We start from the raw sequence: 21,955 nt of genomic DNA on the forward strand, positions 1-21,955 counted from the left end.
TTATGCATGGATCAGCTATACACTGGAAGTATTACATCTCATTTACTTGAAGTGGTCAAGCTTTTCACCTGGCTAAGTTAGGATGGAGTAGAGGCAATGTCTCTGGATACAGCTCAAGAGTTGGAGAACTGCATGTTTAATCTGTGACAAGACTACTGAATTTATGACAAATATAAAATAGTCAAAGACTGCTATCTAAATAATATCAGTTTAATGATCTTTCTCCTGCCAAAAGAAAATAACAGTAAAAGACTCATTCTAAAACTCACGTACATTACTCATAGTGACAAATGGCATACTGAAGGACAGCAATTTGTCTTTTGAATCCTTTGCATTAAAAATGACACGATGTGTTGTGAGGTAAAGTCTTCCCGACTTGGTGCCTTTGAATTCAGGTTGATCTTGTCCGTGAAATTCCACACTGACATTGTCGACGAACAACAGGATACTGGAAAAGAAATAAGTGAATATCAGCCATAAACAAAATTTAAATAAGTGCATTAAGTGTTTAAGGAGTGAAGGAAGGCTAAAAAACAAGACAAAAACAAAGTTTGCTAGAATTCTTAACTAATTTTTTTTTTTGTAATTTGCTTTGCGTCACACTGACAGGTCTTATGGGTGACAACGGGATATGAAAGGGCTAGGAGTGGGAAGTGGCCATGGCCTTACGGTACAGCCCCAACATTTGTGTGGTGTGAAAATGGGAAACCACCACAGAAAACCATCTTCAGGGCTGCCACAGTGGGGTTCCAACCCACTATCTCCCAAATGCAAACTCACAGCCGTGTGACCCTAACCGCACGGCCACTTGCTTGGTGACTACACTATCAATGATTTATGTACTATAATAACTAAAGTGAAAAGTAAGAAATTCAACAAGAGGGGGAATATAAATGTTACAGACAGGATTGATAGTAGTGACTTACCAAATAAGGACATAACAAATAAGTAAAAGTTTCACGTAATACATAACCAGAATACTTTCTTAAATTTTCATTAGTAGAAGATTGAGTAAGAATGCAACTGTCTATTGTTGAATTCTAGCAGCTACTATGAGCTGAGGAAAGAAAGTGGGAAGAGAAACCAGAAGTTGCTCTCTAATATTCAGACTGGGTGTTTCCCAGAACTTGAGCACTAGTTGATATCCAACTTCGAAGTATCTAGAGGAAAGTGGAAGGGGCAGTGACTTTGAATGCTGGAGGACTAAATTGAAACAATAAAAAATGGTCAGGTGGATGTGGATCTGAAAGATGATCAGTGTTCTACAACTACTTTGGCAACATTTTTTTTTGCCTAGGGTACTAATGGGCTAAATTACTGCAGAAGGAACATCTATAATAATCTAGTACGATGCTTATAGCGCTGAGGACATGCATATGATAGATCTTCCATTGGTTTTTAAAAGGTTAAGTGGAGACATATACGGTTCACCGTGTGAGAATGCTTTAGTGGGTGCCTAAATATGACAATTTTAAAGATGAAGGATCAAAGATCTGAGCAAGGATTAGACAAGGTTAAATGCTTGCTTTAGTACCTACACTATTGATTCTGTGATGACCAGGATGGAATATGATTATGCAGGTAAGGTTCCTTAGTCTGGAATTTATTATCTAAGCAATCTGGCAGTAAATCAGTTGGGCAGAAAGACGCAGGTTGCTACTATAACAGAAGTGTCCTCGAAAGGTTGAGCAAATCCATATTGTCTGATGAATATATGTACTGACTACTACAGTTGACATAGTTCTGGAAGGAGTTGAGAAAGCAGGGGTCAGAAAATCTGTTCCAAATTTTGACATGAAGGGGCTGACAAAGAAGCAGGCAATTCTTGCCTACAACAATTCCTTCATATAAAAGGAATGATTGTTCCTTGAAGCTGAAAAAGGTCAGGATGACCTAGATAAAGTAGACAAGAAAAAAGGGGTAAGGGGAGTGTTCACTTGCCTGGAGGTATTTGTTGTACCAATACAAGGTCATAACTACTCCACTATTATTATCTACAAACTTCAATGAGTACAAATACTCAATGTTTGATTATTATTTCACCTATACTCCAGTATTCCAGTATATTGAAACTGATGCAAAATTAAGATATACTAGAAAATACTTGGAAAAGAAAAAAATCAACATAATGACATGTTGCACATCTGGGTGTGGTAGTGAAAATGAGGAAGGGAGAGGGTGAAACACTCAACTCATCCTACTCTTGTCAATACCAACGAGTCTGCTCAAGGTTTAACCTTTCCATCAGATAAACCAACAGCATATACCCTCATTCCATATGAACACTGCAGAAAGGTTTGGGCCAGGCAATCTAGTTCTTAGAAATTTTATACCACTACCTTTCTTAACAAGTGATGGAAAGAGTACAAGAAAAAAGTAATAAAGTAAACAGACTGACAAGTCAAAGGGGACACGCCAGCAAGGAGGCCAAGGAATCGATGGACGGACACAGGGAAATAGGTCAGCAAGAGGAATTTCAAGAGGGAGGACATAGAACAAACTATACTTTGACAGGAAGAAGTAGTGGACATTTGTAACAGCACACTCAGGAAACTAGAGCCAGAAAATGATTATGACAATAAAAAATTACTTTTCCAACAAGTAATCAGTAAAATGACAATTACTTTACAGAAAGCCAGCTTTAAGGAAATAAACATTCTTTTGCATGGAGCTGGATAATACAAAAGTTTGCAAAGAAAACATTACTTAATTTTGTGAAGTTTTCTTTTAGCATAGACATTAAGTGGCCATCACCAGGCAAGACTAAACATGATAGCTTGGAACTTGCAAAATGATCTGTTGTCATTTTTATTTTAGATAATACATTTTTGAGTTTCAAATTTGTAATTTACTTTACAAATAAAACAATTTTCAAAATTCTCATTGCTAAGCCTAGGCCACTTTGGGAGGGGGAAGTATAGTAAGCAAAACTTTTAGTGATACTTCAGCTCTGTAGTGCTGAATCGGTAGACCTAGGTTATCTTCGCAATTCATATTGGCAACCTCTGACAAAAAAATATGAAACCATTATGCATCGCCGTGAGACATCCGGCAGTATAATTGCAACACTTTAAATACGGTTCTTATTTACATAGCAAAGTCAAAATATAGGTTAAGCTTGAGCAAGGAAAATCAAGGTACATCACAGGAACAACCTAGAACTCCCACACAAATGACAGTTTAGAAAATGCATATCGATCGATCATACTACCGATTCAATTTAAATTTCATTTGCATTCAGTTGGCAGTATTACCAGAACCGGGGTAGCTCCCTCCTTACTCCTCAGCCCCATAAATGGAAGTATCATTAAAAGTTTCGTGGACTATACATCTTTGAAGACACCCCCAAACACCTGTAATTTTAAGATCAGCATTTGGATAAGTATGTCTTTGGAAGCACAGACAGGTAAAAAAAAGTAACTCCATCATTGGTGAAGTTACTGGTTTTGCTGTAGTAGAACTGGAAAAGTTATAACATCTGTGTTTCTGCTTCCATGCGCTGTATAAATCATTTACTAGAAAGTAACAATTACAATTTTATTTCAAGAAGAAAATTACAAGTAAAAATTACTGAATGTAATTGTAACGAGTAATCCAATTACTTTATCTCAATTACATCCAAACTCTGCTCCTACCCTACCAACTGGACCCTAACAGGTACCCCATGGTGTCATACTTTTACACAATAATAATAATAATAATAATAATAATAATAATAATAATAATGGTTACCAGGCAGAGTCAGAAATGGTGAATAATTAGAAACACACTTCTACTTCCACTAAAAAAAAGTTTCACTGTTAAATCGTCGTCATAATCTTACCCTCCATTCTGATGATGCTTGTTTAAAGGGGCCTAACATCTACATCATCGGCCCCTAATGGTACGAAATGAGACTAAATGAAATGACAAATTAAAAGCCCAAAAACATCCACTGACCACAACTCAAAACGTGAGGACGAAGAATGAATGGATGTATATGAATTAAAAACGATCAGTGGAACCGACCCACAGTGCCTCAAATGCACAGAAGCTGGCATAGAATAGTATTACTGACCAAGGGACTGCTTCTATAGCACAATACTGAATTGATGATACTTGTAAGCGAAAGGGGTCGAAAATCCAAGTCAGCGGCCCCTCACAATGGTACTTATCGCTAGGAAAGTAGAACCATGGTATTTGTCATGTTGTGGTACTAATCAACAGTAGCGTAGACTCACGGTATTCCACACATTATGGTACTACTCAGAGGTAATGAAATTCACACATGTATTACAGACCTACGTTGTTTCACACATAGCGCCATTTACAGGCAACGCAAACCTATGGTGTTCATCACAAGTATACCGTAACGTGTTGGCAGAGTAAATAAATGAGTACAGAACCTAGTAGCGTCCTATTTCTAAGATTAACTAAGCACTACAATTACAGATTTACACACACACACACACAGACAATAGCCGAGCTTACAACTTACACGGTTACACACTTCACGCTCTCTCAGTTTCTCTTATGTTCTATCTACAATGACACACACACACACACACACACACACACACACACACACACACACACACACACACACACACACACACACACACAGAGTTATCGATTATTTACACTACACTCACTTAGCCACACTCCTTAGCACTGTCACGGTCAACAGCCTACACGTCAGTCTCGCAGGTCGGGATAGTATCCGCTGTTTACTCAATCTGTCGAACCCCGTTCGCAGTCTGCACACGTCGGCACCCAGTGTTCCCTTCGCGCTGCTCCAGAACACCACAGGTTCTTCTCCAGCAGCCGGCCTCAAGGGACACATACACACGACATCAGGGAAACAGGAACGAGTCCTCGGCTCCAACAGGCAGATACACCATCTCAGCCCAGGCTACCACTGACTGCGCTCTTCGCTAACTGACACCAGCGAACTCAATCTCGCTCTCTCTCACTCACTAATTAACTCTCACTAACTGCAGGCAGGTTGTTCCTCTCTCATATACCTTCGCTGGCCCTTCTAGAACAGTCCGGATGCTAAATGTATCCAGCAACTTCGTGAGATAGAAGACTCACGATTACCAGTCGAGTAATTTCCGACGTCCCATGCGGCGCGACCATGGATAGAAGAGAGAAGGGCCGGCCCAGCACTTAAATGTTGTTCGCAATTGGCGCAGTCGAGCGTAAGGGGGGGAAGGGCGATGGGCGACGAGCTCGGCTCGTAGCAAGTTGGCATGACGGACGCTATAACCATTACAATACTAATCACAGGGACTCGTACTATCCCGTGGTGTTCCTCATATAGTGGGTACTAATCATAGGCAAGCCAGAACCACGGGTTCCCTCATCCCATAGTGTCGCTCATATAGTGCTACTAATCGCAGGTACTGTAAAAGCCGTCGCGCTCTTGTTTGCTACTAATCACAAACCTATTTGGTACCCAACATAGTGATACCATGTGCAAGTAAAAGCAACCCAAGGTGTTCCCCGCGTGGTGGTATGAATCACAAGTAGTTTCATGGTTCTAACTTTATCATCCCTTGGTCACCCCTTTTAGTTGCCTCTTACGACAGGTAGGGGATACCGTGGTTGAATTCTTCGTCTGCGTCCACCAACCACAGGGGGAGTACGCTCCATTCTGAGCGGTCAGATAGTGCTGAGGTTCAGAGAAGTGCCTGGCCTTAACACACAGAACATTGCAATATTTCATCGCGTTTACCAAGCATTTTAATCATTTTGATGCTTCATAATGTTGACAATGTTTGAATTAAATAAACTAATCTCTTAATCAAGAGCTATAATTCTCTGCAATAAAAAGTTTGGTTTTTATTTTCAACATTATTGAAATATACTAATATATAACACCCTTGAGATTTTTTGCATTTATTCCAAATGATTTTTTTTTCATATTCACATCCAACACTGTAGTATTAGATTCATATTTAATCACTGCAGGTTGCTAGTTTGTGTAGTATCACCATAGAATGGTTTAGCACCAGACAATATTGGCTGCAAGTGACCATTCAGTTACAATGTTACAAGACAGTTACATCTTTATGTATAAGTTCTCGTAATGAATAATCGCATCACCTTCAACATGTGTCTATAAACAAACTTTTTTGTATGAATTTAGTTAGTGTTCATTAAGATTATATACTGTAGCTGTTTCATATGGAAGCTACCAGTAGTGTATCACAGCATTTCTTAATCACATGGCCCTCCGGCCCTAAATATCGTCACTATCAACATCCACCACACAAACAAGCAAACACCAGGAACGCTAGTGTAACTGCAGATAGTTCACATGAATTCACTAGATAGCGCTAGTCACTACATTCTGATCTGTTCCCCTTGTTCAAGTTCTCTTTTCTTGCATTTGAGGTGCGAGGGCAAAGCCATTCACAGGGATGATTAGTTCTGAGTGAAGAGCACAAATAACAGCTGAAATATGCTTACATTTCTGACGGAAGGCATTCACGGGAACAATTAATTACCTCCCTAGCAACATTAACCTACGCTAACATGATATATTAGAAATATGCCAAAACTATTTTATTCTGAAAACAGCATTGTTGAATGTATCATGAACATTAATCTCATCACCACTATTGATAGATAAATCAGTATGTTGCCTCTATCATGAAATGGTAGGCTATCTAGTGAACAGATATTTCTCTTTTAACATTGGCAATTACTACTCTGTTCCTATTTCCTGCAAACTTTTTCTTGTGTGACCACTTTCTGCAAGATTGGAAGAATTAGGCCGACAGCCATCACCAGGGGCGTAGCCAGTGGTGATTACTGGGGGTTAGAACCCCCATGAAAATTTTACAAAAAGAAAAACAATGATTTTTTTGTTTGTCTGTTCTGGCCTACTAGGGACCATGGGGCTCACCTTAACTGTTAGACACGGTCTTCTGTTTTCTCTTGGTCCAGTACGCTTACATTTTCTGGCTGTGCACCAGCTTCCATCAATCCACTTAGGTCTGGTGGTCCCTGTACTCTTTTTGCTTGTGAGGGACAGTGGGAAGTCTCCCTGTAGGATGGCCTGTCTGTACTGAGATCGGTTTGCTGTGGTCTAAAATGGATATGTAGTTCCTCTAGGTCTGATTTTACTGAGGTGTTCCACTTGGTCTTGGAAGCCTTTCCCCTACTTGTCACTGAGGATTCTGTTTGTGAGCCTGTAGGGTTTCAGGTGGCTCCAGTGCCCATAGAAAGTAAGTCGTAATGAACTAAATAAACATTAAGAAACATAATTGTAGAGCCAACATCTGTTGAATCCATTTTCTCTGAAGCCTCGAAAGTTGGATTTTAGATTGTAAACTGAAAATGCCATTCGCTGAAAAACTGTTGACCTTGATCATATTGTTCTTGTGCTGTATTTTTTATGCAAGATTTTGTAGTGCACTGCAATGTGAATATCAACATAATTCACTCGTATCAGTGTCCTTATAATGACAAGTCTTGCATGTGTGCAACACACAAGCACCTTCATTGTGTTCTATTATCATTCTGTAGCTATAACTAGACCACTGCACAGATGCAGATATCAGCGAAGTTAGTGTCTTGGTGGATACAAACTGTATTTTGCTGATAATTTCTAAATAATGACGTTTAATGATTTTCACTCAAGTATACTCTTATTTTTCCTTGCGATTAGGCAACCCTTTACAGTGGAATGAGAGAACGGTGATATATAAACATCCTATAGAACAGCGATGGCGAACCTTTTCCAACTTGTGTGCCATTTTAAGTCTGGTTTATTGTTCTCATTTGTTGAATGTGCCACTTGTTTTCCATTAAGGATTATCTACAACCAATCCCCCACCCTGCGACTTCCTTTCTAAACTCCCCATTATGTTTCATAATATGTTATTTATTTATTTATTTATTACACATACATCTTGCAAAACATTTGATTGCATGTTCCGTGGGGCTATACCTCAATTAAGGCCATGGCGATTTCCTTCCCACTGGTATGCCTCCCCTATTCCATCGTCGCCGTAAGACCTATCTGCGTCGTTGCAATGTAAAGCAAATTGTAAAAAAAATATTAAGTATAAAAATCAAAAGTAGTAATACTGCGAATGGACTTCACTTCCTCCATTAGCTCCATTATACTTCTAAGTTTATGCTCAACAATTAAACTAATTTCTTCTTCATCACAGCTATCCTTGCTTGTAAGGTCACATTCATGCTTTCTTCAAAACATACATGTGGGAGTTATCCAAATTAGCTTTCAATCGCTCGGAAACTTCTTCACTTATTTTTTATTATTCTATCCTCGACAGCAGTTCAGCTGGCTGACATTCCTTTAATTCTGATAATTATTAGTTGTTTGTTAGGGAAGTTCTCAAATAACGTGTCGGACGTCAATAAGAAAGCTTCTCTCAACAACTCACTTTGACAAATCGATTTTCCATGCATGTTGTACTATGCCCTGAGACAGATGGAAACAGCCGCACTGATATTATTCCTGGGCCGGAAAGATGATACAAAAGAACTAGTTTGTTCATGTAATGCTCGATATTTTGTGAAATGACCCTTCTTCATTTGAAATGGAACAAACGTTTGAATGATTAATCTCGAAATTGAGCTTTACATTGTATGTGGGGGATACAATTGTTTTCGAACACAGGCAACACATCTTTTTATCAGTCCGAATTCCCTTGTCCAGAGTTCTTGAAAAGTACAGTCACCACCTTTGTTAAGTTTCTGTTCTTTTCGGCACCGAAAACATGTTTGCAATGTCCGTATACAAAACTACCAGAAAACGACACTGTTATCTCATTTGACTTTCGGACCTATCAGTGTAGCAGTGTTGCCATATTGCACGTCCGAATGGAACTAGTACTTAGATTTTCGATATTTCTTACACGTGAAACATAAGTTATGTATTGTCTGTAGTACAAGACGTATATAAAAACATTATGTTCATGTGGCGTGCCACCGAAGTCGTGTTCGCGTCACCTAGTGACATGCGTGGCATAGGTTCGCCATCCCTGCTATAGACCATAAAAAACAAATCTGACCTGAGCCTACCTGGATCCTGCCCACAATTATTGGAAGGAGGGAACAAAGGGCAATAAGTCTATAGTTCTCGCAAGAGAAAATCCGTAATAAACCTGTGACCAGGGGTTCTAGCGCCAGGTGTCAAGCCTATTGTATTATGTTAGATCTATGTTTCAATACCTTGGGTGTAATATAATGTAGTTAAATATTTACAATATCCGCAGATAATTGTGGATGCGGATGAAGGAGGTGAGGACGTGGTTACTATTTTGTATATCCGCGCAGCTATAACCCTCTACTACGCTACTGAATCGAAACATTCTGAAGTCCCGCAGTTATTTAGTCTGCCACTGCATCACGCAGTGAGACTGCAGCACATACTTGCACAGTGACACGTTAACTTACAATGTCTGCCACTCACAGCTCACAGGGCAGTAGTGCATTTCTCCCTTTAATGCATGGATCCTATACCATGACTTTTAGCATGTTAGTATATAAAGAAAGATCTTAATTGGGATAACATTGTTGGGGTTGTAAATCAAGGTTAGAGATCCCTTCATATCATATATAAAAATGTGTGTCAATTTACTGGAATAGTAATTTATTCTAATCATCTTTCTTTATCACCTTACCGTCCAGGGTTGGTTTTCCCCTCGGACTCAGCGAGAGATTCCACATTTACCACCTAAAGGGCAGTGATCTGGAGCGCAAGACGTTGGGCCGGGATACAACTGGAGAGGAAGACCAGAACCTCACCCACGCGGCCTCGGGTATGCCTTGTGGGGAAAGGGAAGATTGGAAGCGATAGACAAGTAAGATGGAAGGAAGCTACTGTAGTTAGGTACCATCCCGGCGAAGTGGAGAAGTGGGAAACCACTTCCAGGATAGTGGAGGTGGAAATTGAACCTCCCTCTAGTCAGTTAACCTCTCAAGGCTGAGTGGACCCAGCCCTTGTACCACTTCAAATTTCGTGACAGAGCCGGGAATCAAACCCAGATCTCCACGGGTGGCAGGTAAACGCACTAACCACTACACCACAGAGGCAGACTATTGTAATAATTTTGTAAATTCATGTATGTGTATCAGTGACCTCTCAGATTCTTTAACATTTAGACAAGGTTTTCTTGATGGTAATGTAAATATTGCATAACATATTCAATTATATTATTAGTCTTACCGTATTATTCACATATTTTACGCCCACATTGGAGCACTTAAATCAATACATTTGAGTTAATTTCTTCTCCCAGAACTTTCTCATCCTCTCCGACCTGGAAGCCCTTTGTGTGTCTGATATAGTATATTGTTTCCGTTCAACTGTTTTTAGTTTGAGATTTATGTTCTTGTTCTTCAAAATCCTCTTCCCTTTTCTGTCTTTGATTTGTTGCTGAGTTATACCCAATTCTTCCAAATCATCCTGAACTTCTTTGAACCAATTATTGATTTTATTTTTCAAAAAGTAATCAAATAGTTGTTCCAATATTCTGGTGTCTGGTAATCTTGATATGTGACAGAAAAAGGAAATTCTTCTTTTACGCATTGTAGATACTGATTCACATTCACGATAGACAATGTTGTTAGGCAACAATCTCCACTGTCCATCAACTTTGTGTTTTTTATTAATAATTGTTCTAAGAATTCTTCTATCGGTTTTCCGTAATTTGTCTGTTGTAGATTTTACATTTAATTTGAATAAAGTTTCACTAGCATACGTTGCCTCTGGTTTAACTATGGAATTATAGTGTTTCAGCTTAGCGTTTAACAAAAGAGAATATTTTTTATAGGTTGGCCAGGTAAGTCTTTGTGCTTGTTTAAATTTAGTTGTCCTGTGTTCTATTGCTTTTTTCATTTGTGTTCCATTTTATTATTTCCCCAAGATATTTGAATTTCTGAACAATTTTAATCTATTACTGTTCAGTTAAATAACTGGTAAATCAACTTTAAAAGTTGGCATCATTTCTGTTTTCTCAAATGAAATTTGTAATCTCATTCTTTTTGCTATAATTTTTAGTTGTTCAATTTGAAATTTAGCCTCTTCTATTGTATTTGCAAGTAATGCTAAATCGTCCGCAAAAGCAAGGCAGTTGAGTTTAATACTTCTACCGATCTTGATAGTTGGTTGGCATTTCCTGTTCCATTCACACATAACCTTTTCCAATGCACAATTAAATAACAATGGTGAAAGTCCGTCTCCTTGTCAAAGTCCAGTTCTTGTAGTGAATGATTCTGATAATTCACCTCTAAATTTAACTTTTGCCTTCGTATTTTTAAAAGTCATACTAATGAAGTTAACAAGTTTTTGGTGTAATCCAAATTCTTTAAGGCTTTTTAATGAGTCACGATGAATACTGCCATATGCTTTTTTTAAATCTACAAACGTGATGACAAGACTCTTGCTTCGAACTCTTTGGTGCTTCATTATCCATTTTAAACTAATGTTTTGATAGTTCTTGGTCAAGTTGTTTTTGGATTCTTGTGTATACAATCTTGGATAAAATCTTGTATGTAATATCAAGCAAGGATATCCCTCGATAATTATTTGGATCGGAGCGACCACCTTTCTTATGCAGGGGGTGGATTATCGCTGTATTCCATTCCTCGGGAAGCTTCTCCGTGTTCCAAATATTGATGTACTTATGTAGGTTTTGAATAGTTTGATCATTAGCATTCTTCCATATTTCTGCTACTATTTGATTCTCTCCTGCTGCTTTGTAATTTTTTACGTGCATTAATTGCTGTTTTCACTTAATTCTAAACTGGTGGTATAATCTTTTGTAATGGAGTTTTATTACTGTATAAAATAATATATAATAAACTCCCATCATCCTGAGGTAGTGCAGCTCCTTTTCAGACTCCCAATGGAGGAGAGCTATATATCCCATTTCAACTACATACCAGCCATCTTGCCATTCTTAAGTTTAAGGACTGTAGTAAGGATGTAAAGGACAGGGTGTTTAAGTCCCAGGTAAGACCCCAATTAAGAGTATGGAAATGTGTAGGACCCTCACAAGGATTACATGATTTGAAAACTGGAAAAGATAAAGAAACCGGGCGAGTTGGCCATGTGCGTAGAGGCGCGCGGCTGTGAGCTTGCATCCGGGAGATAGTAGGTTCAAATCCCACTATCGGCAGCCCTGAAGATGGTTTTCCGTGGTTTCCTATTTTCACACCAGGCAAATGCTGGGGCTGTACCTTAATTAAGGCCATGGCCGCTTCCAACTCCTAGGCCTTTCCTATCCCATCGTCGCCATAAGACCTATCTGTGTCGGTGCGACGTAAAGCCCCTAGCAGAAAAAATATTAAAAAAATAAAGAAAAAGCATACAACAATTTGATCAGGGTGATTTCAGACAAAAGAGTAAATTAGTGTTGTGAAAATATTGCAAAATTTGTGATGGAAAGACTTTGGAGTAAGGAGACGAGGGCCTAGCTGCTTGACTAAGCAGTATATTCTGAGTTGTCAGTGAAGGGATGGCATAGAATAACTAGTAGACAAGTTAATATTTTAGAAGTAGGAAAAGATCACAATCTACGAGAGTAATCCCAAAAATAAAGTCTATTTTTCCATAAATACAGAACTCTGTTCATGTGGCTGTTGGTCACAATATTGTGAAGAGTGTTTCCCGTGCTTGCATATAAACACACGCACGTCGCACTGAGGCACTCGGTCTTGGCAGCCATTGAGAATGGAGCTCCCGTTGAATGTTACCGCCAAGTGCGCGCAAATATTCGGTTTTTGAACGCAAAAGGTACTGAACTGATTGAAATCCATCGCCAATTAATGGAAGTGTATGGTGAGTCGTGCATAGATTTAAAAAATGTTCGTAAGTGGTGTAGAGAGTTTGGAGCCGGTCGGATTGAAATTCACGAAGAACAAACAAAGGAGCAGGAGACCATCAATTTCCGCCGAGACAGTCGTGAAGGTTGAGCAAATCATGCATGAAGATTGGCAGATCACCCTGGATCTCTGCACTTTGGTTCCTGAGGTTTCCCGAAACGCCCCTCACAACTTCCTGAACAGAAGGGCAGCGAGCTGGTATGACACGGGCATACAAAAAAACACAGCGTCTACAAAAATGCACCAACCGAAATGGTGATTATGTAGAAAAATAGCTAAATGTTCAAGCTGTAAAATGATGTAAACCATTATAGAAAAACAAGTCTATGTATTTATAAAAAAAGTAGACCTTATTTTTGGGATTACCTTCGTATATATATAAAATAAGAGTTTTATATGTACATTGCTCAGAATTTGAAAAGAATGGTATTTCTGTATTGGTCATGTCCACAGTAACGAGGAAATTTACTTTTTACTTTTCCGTAATTTCTGTCTATGTATGTATGTACACGAATCACTAGTAAAACGGCTAAAGAGAATTAATGAAAATCAGTATGCAAAGTCGGGAAATAGGTCGCTGCAATCTAGGATATAAATAATTTTATTCAAGCTGAGTGAAATGGTAGTTTAGGGGCTGAACTAAAATTTAATTTTTAAATATTTACATTATTAGTAGTCCTATCTCATTGAAAAATTGTATGCAAAGTCAGAATGAGCCACTATAATCTAGGCTATAAATCATTTTATTCACCCTGAGTGAAATGGTAGTTTAGGGGAAGGCCTAAAATAAAATTCTCAGATATTTATATTAGTGGTCGTATCGATAAATACTACATAACCAAAGTCATATAAAATTAAATTTCCGACCATTCATGTCAGACGTGTTTACTGTACCGGCTATGACAACACATATATTCAGGGTGCGAAGTCCATATCAACGCCAAGCCACGAGAAAATTGTTTAACAGAATTTAACGAAAATCGGTATATAGAGTCTGGGAATAAGAAACTACAGTCTAAGCTATAAACTAATTTTCGATTAGTGGAAGGCACTTAAAAATTAAATTTTAAAATACCTATGTTATTGGTCCTATTATTACTATTATTAGCGTATGATGTGTACATGAAAATGAAAATATACAAGTTGGTGACAGCATCAGGACTTTACTTTTATATTTTAATGTCCAAATATTTTTATCCATGTAATCACTTCTGGTGTTACTTCAAAAAATTCCTCCACGGAGCCAGGAAATGCACGTAGGGGGCACTCTTGAATTATGTGCTTGATAGACTGCACTTGAGCACCACAGTAGCAGGGAGAATCTACCCATCCCCACAGATGTAAGGCTGCGCCAGTCCTACCAACACATCAGATCCTGTTCAGGATAGACCAAACAGCACGGGCCAGACTAAAGCCAGCCAGTTTCATGCTGGGGTCGGAGATATCACATAAGCCACTGGGAGACTACACCCTCCACTCTTCTCTCCAGGCATTCCTGGGATTGAATCGAGGACATGACAGGTCCAAAGCTGTCTTCCACGCTGGTTTTCTTGATTTCAGCCTATTTGTAGTGTGCTGCTTTATATACTGATGTATAGGAAGGGCCTCATTCTTCACTATTCTGCACCATAAGCTAGTAAGTGCTTGTTGTCTCGTTATATGAGGGCGAGATATATTGCAAAGGACAGGTAACCATTGCACTGGAGTTAAGTACAGTGTGCCGAATACAATACGCATAGCCTGGTGAAGTTGGATATAAATTAGATTGCAGTGAGAGCTATTTAACCATATTCCGGCACAATACTCAGCTGTAGAATACACCATGGCCAAGGCAGTAGTTCGCAAAGTATTGGCATCAGCTCCCCATGAAGTTCCAGCTAACTTACTCAGCAGGTTATTCCGGGTCTTAAGTTTGACGGCTGTTTTTGCTATGCTACTTCGATACGTCAGTGATCTGTCTAATGCTACACCTAAGTATTTTGGCAAACTATTGTATTTCAAAAGTTGATTCCTGAACCATATCCTAGGTTGATAAGTAGCCTCTAAGTTGTTGAGATGGAATGCGGCTACTTCCATCTTCGAAGGACTTGGCTGATCTCTCCACTTCCCAAAGTATTCAGACAGTATATCCTCAGCCTCCTTGAAAGTAGATCTCTGTACTGTTAGGTTTATATCATCGGCATAAATGAATTTCCGAGCTGTAGTTTCTGGGATATCATGGATGTACAAACTGAACAGTATAGGGGCTAAGACTGAACCCTGTGGTAAGCCGTTATTCAATTTGTGAAATCTACTCCTGGAATTTTCAGAGAATACCTGGAATAATCGATTACTCGATACATTATCAATGAAAGTAATCACCTTAAGACAAGGTACAATCTTGAGCTTCAGGAGGAGACCCTCTCTCCGGACAGTATCATAGACCGCTGACGGATCAAAAAGTACTACATGACAAACGTTTTAGAGAATACAATTTCCGATCATTTATCTTTTATTCAGTGGTATTTCAGAGTCGGAAGAAAACTAAATGTGAAGGGCTACAATATTGAAATTGCATAACATTGATCAACAATAACATTACATTGACCATTGTTGTGATGTTCCTTGTCTCTTATGCTGCCTCTCAACTCCGATAGATGGGATTACTGCTGCATACCGAGTTTAATAGCCTCACTGAATATTGGCAGGAAATAGCTGGGGAGTTAGAAAACTTTTCTTTAGCATGCCATTCCTCTGGTTCATACATTTTCCGATATAGCTGGTACGTAACACTGGTTATCATAGTATTAAAGCTATTCGATCCCTACTCTGACGCGCTGTTTTGAACGAGCAGTGTGTGCACTTAAGGCAGAGGCTCGTAGTAGTAGTAGTAGTAGTATGGCCTAGTCTATAATAACAAATTAGGCCTATTCCAAATTATAGCACCACAATTCACTAAATAACTCAATTCAACCCTGAAAAGAGCCGTTTCTTAAGAAAAGCTTTTATTAAATTCTACATTCATTTTATTCCAAATTAGCAGTGAAGAGGGACTTGGAGGAAAAATTTCCCTCCAAGTGCAATTTTTCCACCGCCAGTGTAGTGAATTGATATTTCACAACTCATCGGGTACTCCTAGGAAACATTAGTAAACGGGCATAGTTTTTCCCTTGGGAGTCTCCACTATTCGACCCTCTCCCCGCCGAAAAAAGACAGTGTTCACAGATTACAGCTGTCTGCGGCTTGGTCATTCCAGCTCTGGAACGTTAGACTGTTAGATCGGCAGTGTAGTTCTGTTCGTTAAAGTGTGAAAATGTGTGGTGTTTCATTTGATAGAGTATTTCATATGAAAGCATTGCTTTTAATCTTGCCATTCCTACTGATGTCATTGTATGCATGTTCATTTCAGTTGGAAAAACCAGACAGTTTTTCTGAGGATGTAAAAAGGCAGGTGGAGAGTGAGTGTATTATAAAACACCCCAACCTGATTGTGACTGATGGTATGCAAGCGGGTCTACCATTGCAGTGAAAATTCCCTAACTCAGTCTTCATATGAGAAAAGATGTTTGGTAACTTGCCAGTCACATTTCTACAGTAACGTTAAGAGCTATGCAATTTAATACAATCTTGCTCACAACGTGTACACTACCTAACCTAGAATTCTGTATACAATGTAGAATTCCGTAGTGAAGCACGTGTACATCAGTATGAAGATAAAAATGGAATTCAAGAGAGATGAATTAATATTTGCACATAAAGAGAGGAATTAGGGATTGAAATAATTTGCTAAGGGATATGTACAGTAACTTTCTAACTCTTCTTTGAAATAATTTACGAAAGGACTATGTCAATTGATAGGACATCTACAACCTGGTCAACAGCCCTAAATTCAGATCTATGGAGACTGATTTGACGTTTATGATTATATACTTCACATCCAGTTTCAGGAACATTTAATTAAGGAACTTGCCATAGTTTAACAGCTAGGTATGTTAAGATTTTTTGCTTAGTTTCAATTTAGAAAATAATTTGTAATGATATTGGAAAATTCATATACTTTCAGGAGATACAATTGAAGAGGTCCCCTGAAAAACGTTGGATAATCAAATTTCAACAAAAGTCATTTTGAGATTGAATAACGTTGGATATCCAATGCCTCATAAGATGAAGGAATAAATGAGTTGCTACTGCAGTTGGCATCCATGGTAACCAACTTTGAAATACAAGCTCCATGGAAAAAAGTTTTACATCCATTCAACATGGCAGAGGAAGAACTGCGTTTACCATCTGTTTCTCAGTTATTACGAGTGAATAAGGGCAGAAAACAGCCTATTAATGTTACCAAGTGGAAGGATAATGTGCATAAAAGTCAAAGGAATAGTGGTAAAGAGTATGAAACAAGGATAGGTGCGGTAAAACCTGGAAAATGTCCTCCAAGTAAGGTGCGTAGAATAACGTATGTAACATATATTGTAGGTTAAGTTAGGTATGTTGCTTTCAAAGTGTCATTTCATGTGTATTGTGCAAACCAAACTTCTACTTTATAATAGTATAATATATGTGAGTGAGCCAGCAATGTAACAGTGGGGGTATTTTAGGTACAGGATGTTTACAAAGTAGGTGACTGTTTCTCTTTCTGTTTAGGACTGCGTTTGTACGTCTTCACAGTGATTGTAAAAAAACTTACCGTGGATATGAAGAAAGATGCATTCAGTGATTTTTATGCTTTAAATTACAATGGGGAGTCTAAACTCCTAGACTCAAATATGGACATAACTGAACCTAAACGTCGATTTGAAGAGGCTGTTTCACATAAATCGTGTTCGTTCAGGTACTATATTCTAGAAGGCGAAGAGTCTTCAGGTCTGCCAAAAAACATTTTGTGATAGGTTTCAGATTACACAAAGAAGAGTGCAGACTTACAGCAAAAAATTAGAAATGGGGAAAGTCTTCAAGGATGGCCGGAGTTCCCATAAAAATAGACCACACCGTGTTCTGGATAAAGACAGTGTGTGATTATATCAACAGTTTCCCCTTCCAAGAGAGTCACTATAGCAGGAAAGACAACGCTAAAAAATGCCTTAGTTCAGGCTTGAATGTTGCTGCAATGTACAGAGTATTCCAGAACCCCAATTCTAGGGTCTCGTTGCATATGTACTGTAATATTTTCATTTCAGAATTTAATATACATTTTGGGCTTACAAGGTCAGACAGCTGTACTACATGCGACAAACTGTTTGTGAAGTTGATTACAGCAGAATCAGACGAAGAAAGGAACAAAACTGTGGAAAACGAACGTCACCATCAGAAAGCAGAAAAGGCTTATACAACAAAGGACGATATTGCTGTTGCTCATGAAAGAGGCTGTAGTTTTATTATATGTTGATCTTCAACAAGTATTGTTCTGCCCAAATGACACATTCTAATATTTTTTTTAATCCAGTGAGACAACAAAGATGCATGTGTGACATGAATCCATAGCTCGAAGAGGGGCAACAGATTAAATCATGTGTGCTGAACTACGTTCATACGCACTATGAACCTCTTTCGCAATACCAGGAGCGCACACTCATTATGTGGTCTGATTCTGTAGCTCAGAATAACAACTGGACAATGATTATTTTGATGCAGTGGTTGGTTGCATCAAGGTATTTCACTCAGGTGAGCCAAAAGTTTCTTTGTAACGGGCACAGATTTTCGCCATGTGATAGGGCATTTGCCCTAGTTGAAAAGAGAATCCACAGTTCATGTACCATTCCAGTAGGAAGGAGTCATCAAAAATGCATGCCCAAATAAACCATTTGATGTAAAAATGATGACTCAAGGTGACTTTCTTGAAGTGACTCACCTTGTGTGCAACCTGAGGAAAGATTCTGCCTAAAAAATAACGGAGGCGATGTGTATGTAGATTTGTGCAGACAGTCCTACAGTGCTTCAAGTTAGAGCAGGTCATACTGTCCTCCATCCTTTAACTGTTACAGTCTCACTAAGCAGCAACGTGGGAAAAGCCAGGTGCATTAAAAAAAAAAAAAAAAAAAAAAAAAAAAAATATATATATATATATATTTTGTGGTCCCATTTTCAAGCCTTACCCCGGTGTACCAGGAGCCTTTGCCGATTAAGGAAGAAAAATGACTTATTAAGCATGTGTGAATTCCTTGAACCTCAGTTCAGAGACTTCTTCAATTTGCCATGTGAATGAGTAAAATATTCATGTATGGATATCAAACGTTTTTGCTATTTTGGACAGACTGTAGCCAGATAATACTTGTAAAATAATTGAGTGGCACACTACTAACATTTTTGTTCACCAGTAATCGTAAATTATTCAATAAAACATCCCAACATGAGACTCTGGGCGAATTATTTAGTTTTATGTCTCTCCTGTAAAATTACTGAAATTGATTATACGTTTTTCGGGGGAGTCTTTCAATTATAGAAAAGCCACATGATTATTTAGTTCCTTTTAATTACACATTGCTTATTCACCCATTCTAGTGACATTCTAGAACCCTCTTTATGCTAATATGACTACCAAAGCATGTGCTTTCTTCCTTTCTCATACAACAGGCTTTTCTTTGATTCGAATGGAATTTTAATACAATTTGTCACAGGAGACCAAACCAAACTTTATAGCACTACAGCCCTTGGCCTACCAAGCGACCGCTGCTCAGCCCGAAGGCCTGCAGATTAAGAGGTATCGTGTGGTCAGCACGACTAATCCTCTTAGCTGTTATTCTTGGCTTTCTGGACCATGGCTGCAATCTCACCATCAGATAGCTCCTCAATTCTAATCACGCAGGCTGAGTGGACCTTGAATCAGCCCTCAGGTCCAGGTACAAATCACTGACCTGGCTGGGAATCGAAACCGGGGCCTCCGCGTAAGAGGCAAGCATGCTACCCCTACACCACGGGGCCGACCATAGGAGACCGGTATCTCAAAAAATAATGATGTAATATCTAGAAACTGTTATGCTCAAGAGAAGGAAACAAAGAAAGCCTTGTCAAATAACACTACCACCTTCGCAAATAGAACATTTTTTGAAGAGTTGTGCAAGGCTATGGTTATTCACATACCGTGTAACTGCAAAGAGAATTGCCACATTCACAAAATGTCCAGACAAGTACACAAGAGAACACCAATTTCTCCAAAACTACGGAAAGCTTGTATACTGGATTACTAACACATAGGCCTACAAAGTTTACTTCCAGGAGATCCAATTATACATAAACCACACAATTGTGTTCTTTTAAAATACACACTGCTCATTCACCTATTCTAGTGATATTCTAGACCCTCCTTCATGCTAATATGACCTAAGCATGTGCTATCTTCCTCTTTCTCATACAGGAGGCTTTTGATTCTAATGGAATTTTAAAATAAATCATAAGATACAGTTTTCTCAAAAAATAATTATGCAATATTTACAGACTGAACTCAAGAGAAGGAAATGCACGCAAGAACGAAAAGCCTTGTCAAACAAATAACTATACCACCACCTTTGCAGACAGAACAAGTTTTCTTTTGAAGAGCTGTGCAAGGCCATGGTTGCTTTTCATATTCTGCATAACTGCGTAGAGATACTACATTCACAGAATTGATTCTATCAATCAATACTGATCTGCATTTAGGGCAGTTGCCCAGGTGGCAGATTCCGATCTGTTTCCCAGCCTTTTCTTAAATGATTGCAAAGAAATTGGAAATTTATTGAATATCTTCCTTGGTAAGTTATTCCAACCCCTAACTCCCCTTCCTATAAATGAATATTTGCCCCAATTTGTTCTCTTGAATTACCAACTTTATCTTCATATTCTGATCTTTCCTATTTTTAAAGACACCACTCAAACTTTCCGCTGACAATTCGGAACATACCACTTAGGCCCCTATTACAAGTAAGCAATCTCGTTTATCCGTATCGAATTTCATATAAGTCTTAAAAATCAAAAATATTTATTCAAATAATCCACCTATTCAATACATGTAATGTTCTTATAATTAGGACTTAAACCTTATTCTAACCACCTAATTGGGACTGATTATTTACTGAGGTGCGATGTCGGCTGATGCCCAGCAGAAGGGCAAAACATGTCCCAATTAGATGGTTAAAATAAGGATTAAGTCCCAACTATAAGAACATTACATGTATTTAATAGGTGAATTATTTGAAGAAATATGTGATTTTTAAGACCTACATACCACTTAGTTGAGCAGCTCGTCGTCTTTCTCCCAAGTCTTCCCAGCCCAAACTTTGCAACATTTTTGTAACACTTTTTTTTTGGAAATCGCCCAGAACAAATCAAGCTGCTTTTCTTTGGATTTTTCCCAGTTCATGAATCAAGTAATCCTGATGAGGGTCCCATACACTGGAACCATACTCTATTTGGGGTTTTACCAGATACACATGCCCTCTCCTTTTCATCCTTACTACAGCCCCTAAACACCCTCATAACCATGTGCAGAGATCTGTACCCTTTATTTACAATCCCATTTATGTGATGACCCCAACGAAGATCTTTCTTTATATTAACACCTAGATACAATGATTCCCAAAAGGAACTTTCACCTCATCAACGCAGTAATTAAAACGGAGGACTTTTCCCATTTGTGAAACTCACAACCTGACTTTTAACCCTGTTTATCATCATACCATTGCCTGCTGTTCATCGCACAACATTATCGAGGTCATTTTGCAGTTGCTCACAATCTTGTAACTTATTTATTACTCTATACAGAATAACATCTGAAAAAAGCCTTCTCTGATTCCACTTTACTCATATCATTTATATATATATAAGAAAACAAAGGTACAATTACTAGAATATGCAAAAAATGAATGTATTTTTTAAAATGCACATTTGTGCGCTATTAAATAAAGAATGAAGTCTCGCCTATTCTAATTCTCAGATCTATTTTCTAGAAATATAGCAACCCATTCAGTCACTCTTGACTAGTCCAATTGCACTCATTTTTGCCAGTAGTCTCCCATGATCCACCCTATCAAATGCTTCAAGACAGGTCAATTGCAAAACAGTCCATTTGACCTGAATCCAATATATCTGCTATAAGTTGCTGGAATCCTACAAGTTGAGCTTCCGTGAAATAACCTTTCCTAAACCCAAACATGTCTAA

The 21,955-nt window shown here is 38.5% G+C and overlaps 1 protein-coding gene across 1 annotated transcript in view; it reads right to left on the reverse strand.

Moving 5' to 3' along the window:
- The window catches only part of Wbp2 (WW domain binding protein 2), a 69,943-nt gene that overhangs the window by 46,692 nt on the left and 1,296 nt on the right, over nucleotides 1-21,955 (reverse strand). Inside the window, exon 2 of the mRNA XM_067146483.2 lies at nucleotides 274-448. Coding sequence (XP_067002584.1) covers nucleotides 274-448 — 175 coding nt within the window. The remainder of the gene's footprint in view (nucleotides 1-273; nucleotides 449-21,955) is intronic.

The sequence above is a fragment of the Anabrus simplex genome, chromosome 4, assembly GCF_040414725.1.
Source record: "Anabrus simplex isolate iqAnaSimp1 chromosome 4, ASM4041472v1, whole genome shotgun sequence".
NCBI classification, from domain to species: Eukaryota; Metazoa; Arthropoda; class Insecta; order Orthoptera; family Tettigoniidae; genus Anabrus; species Anabrus simplex.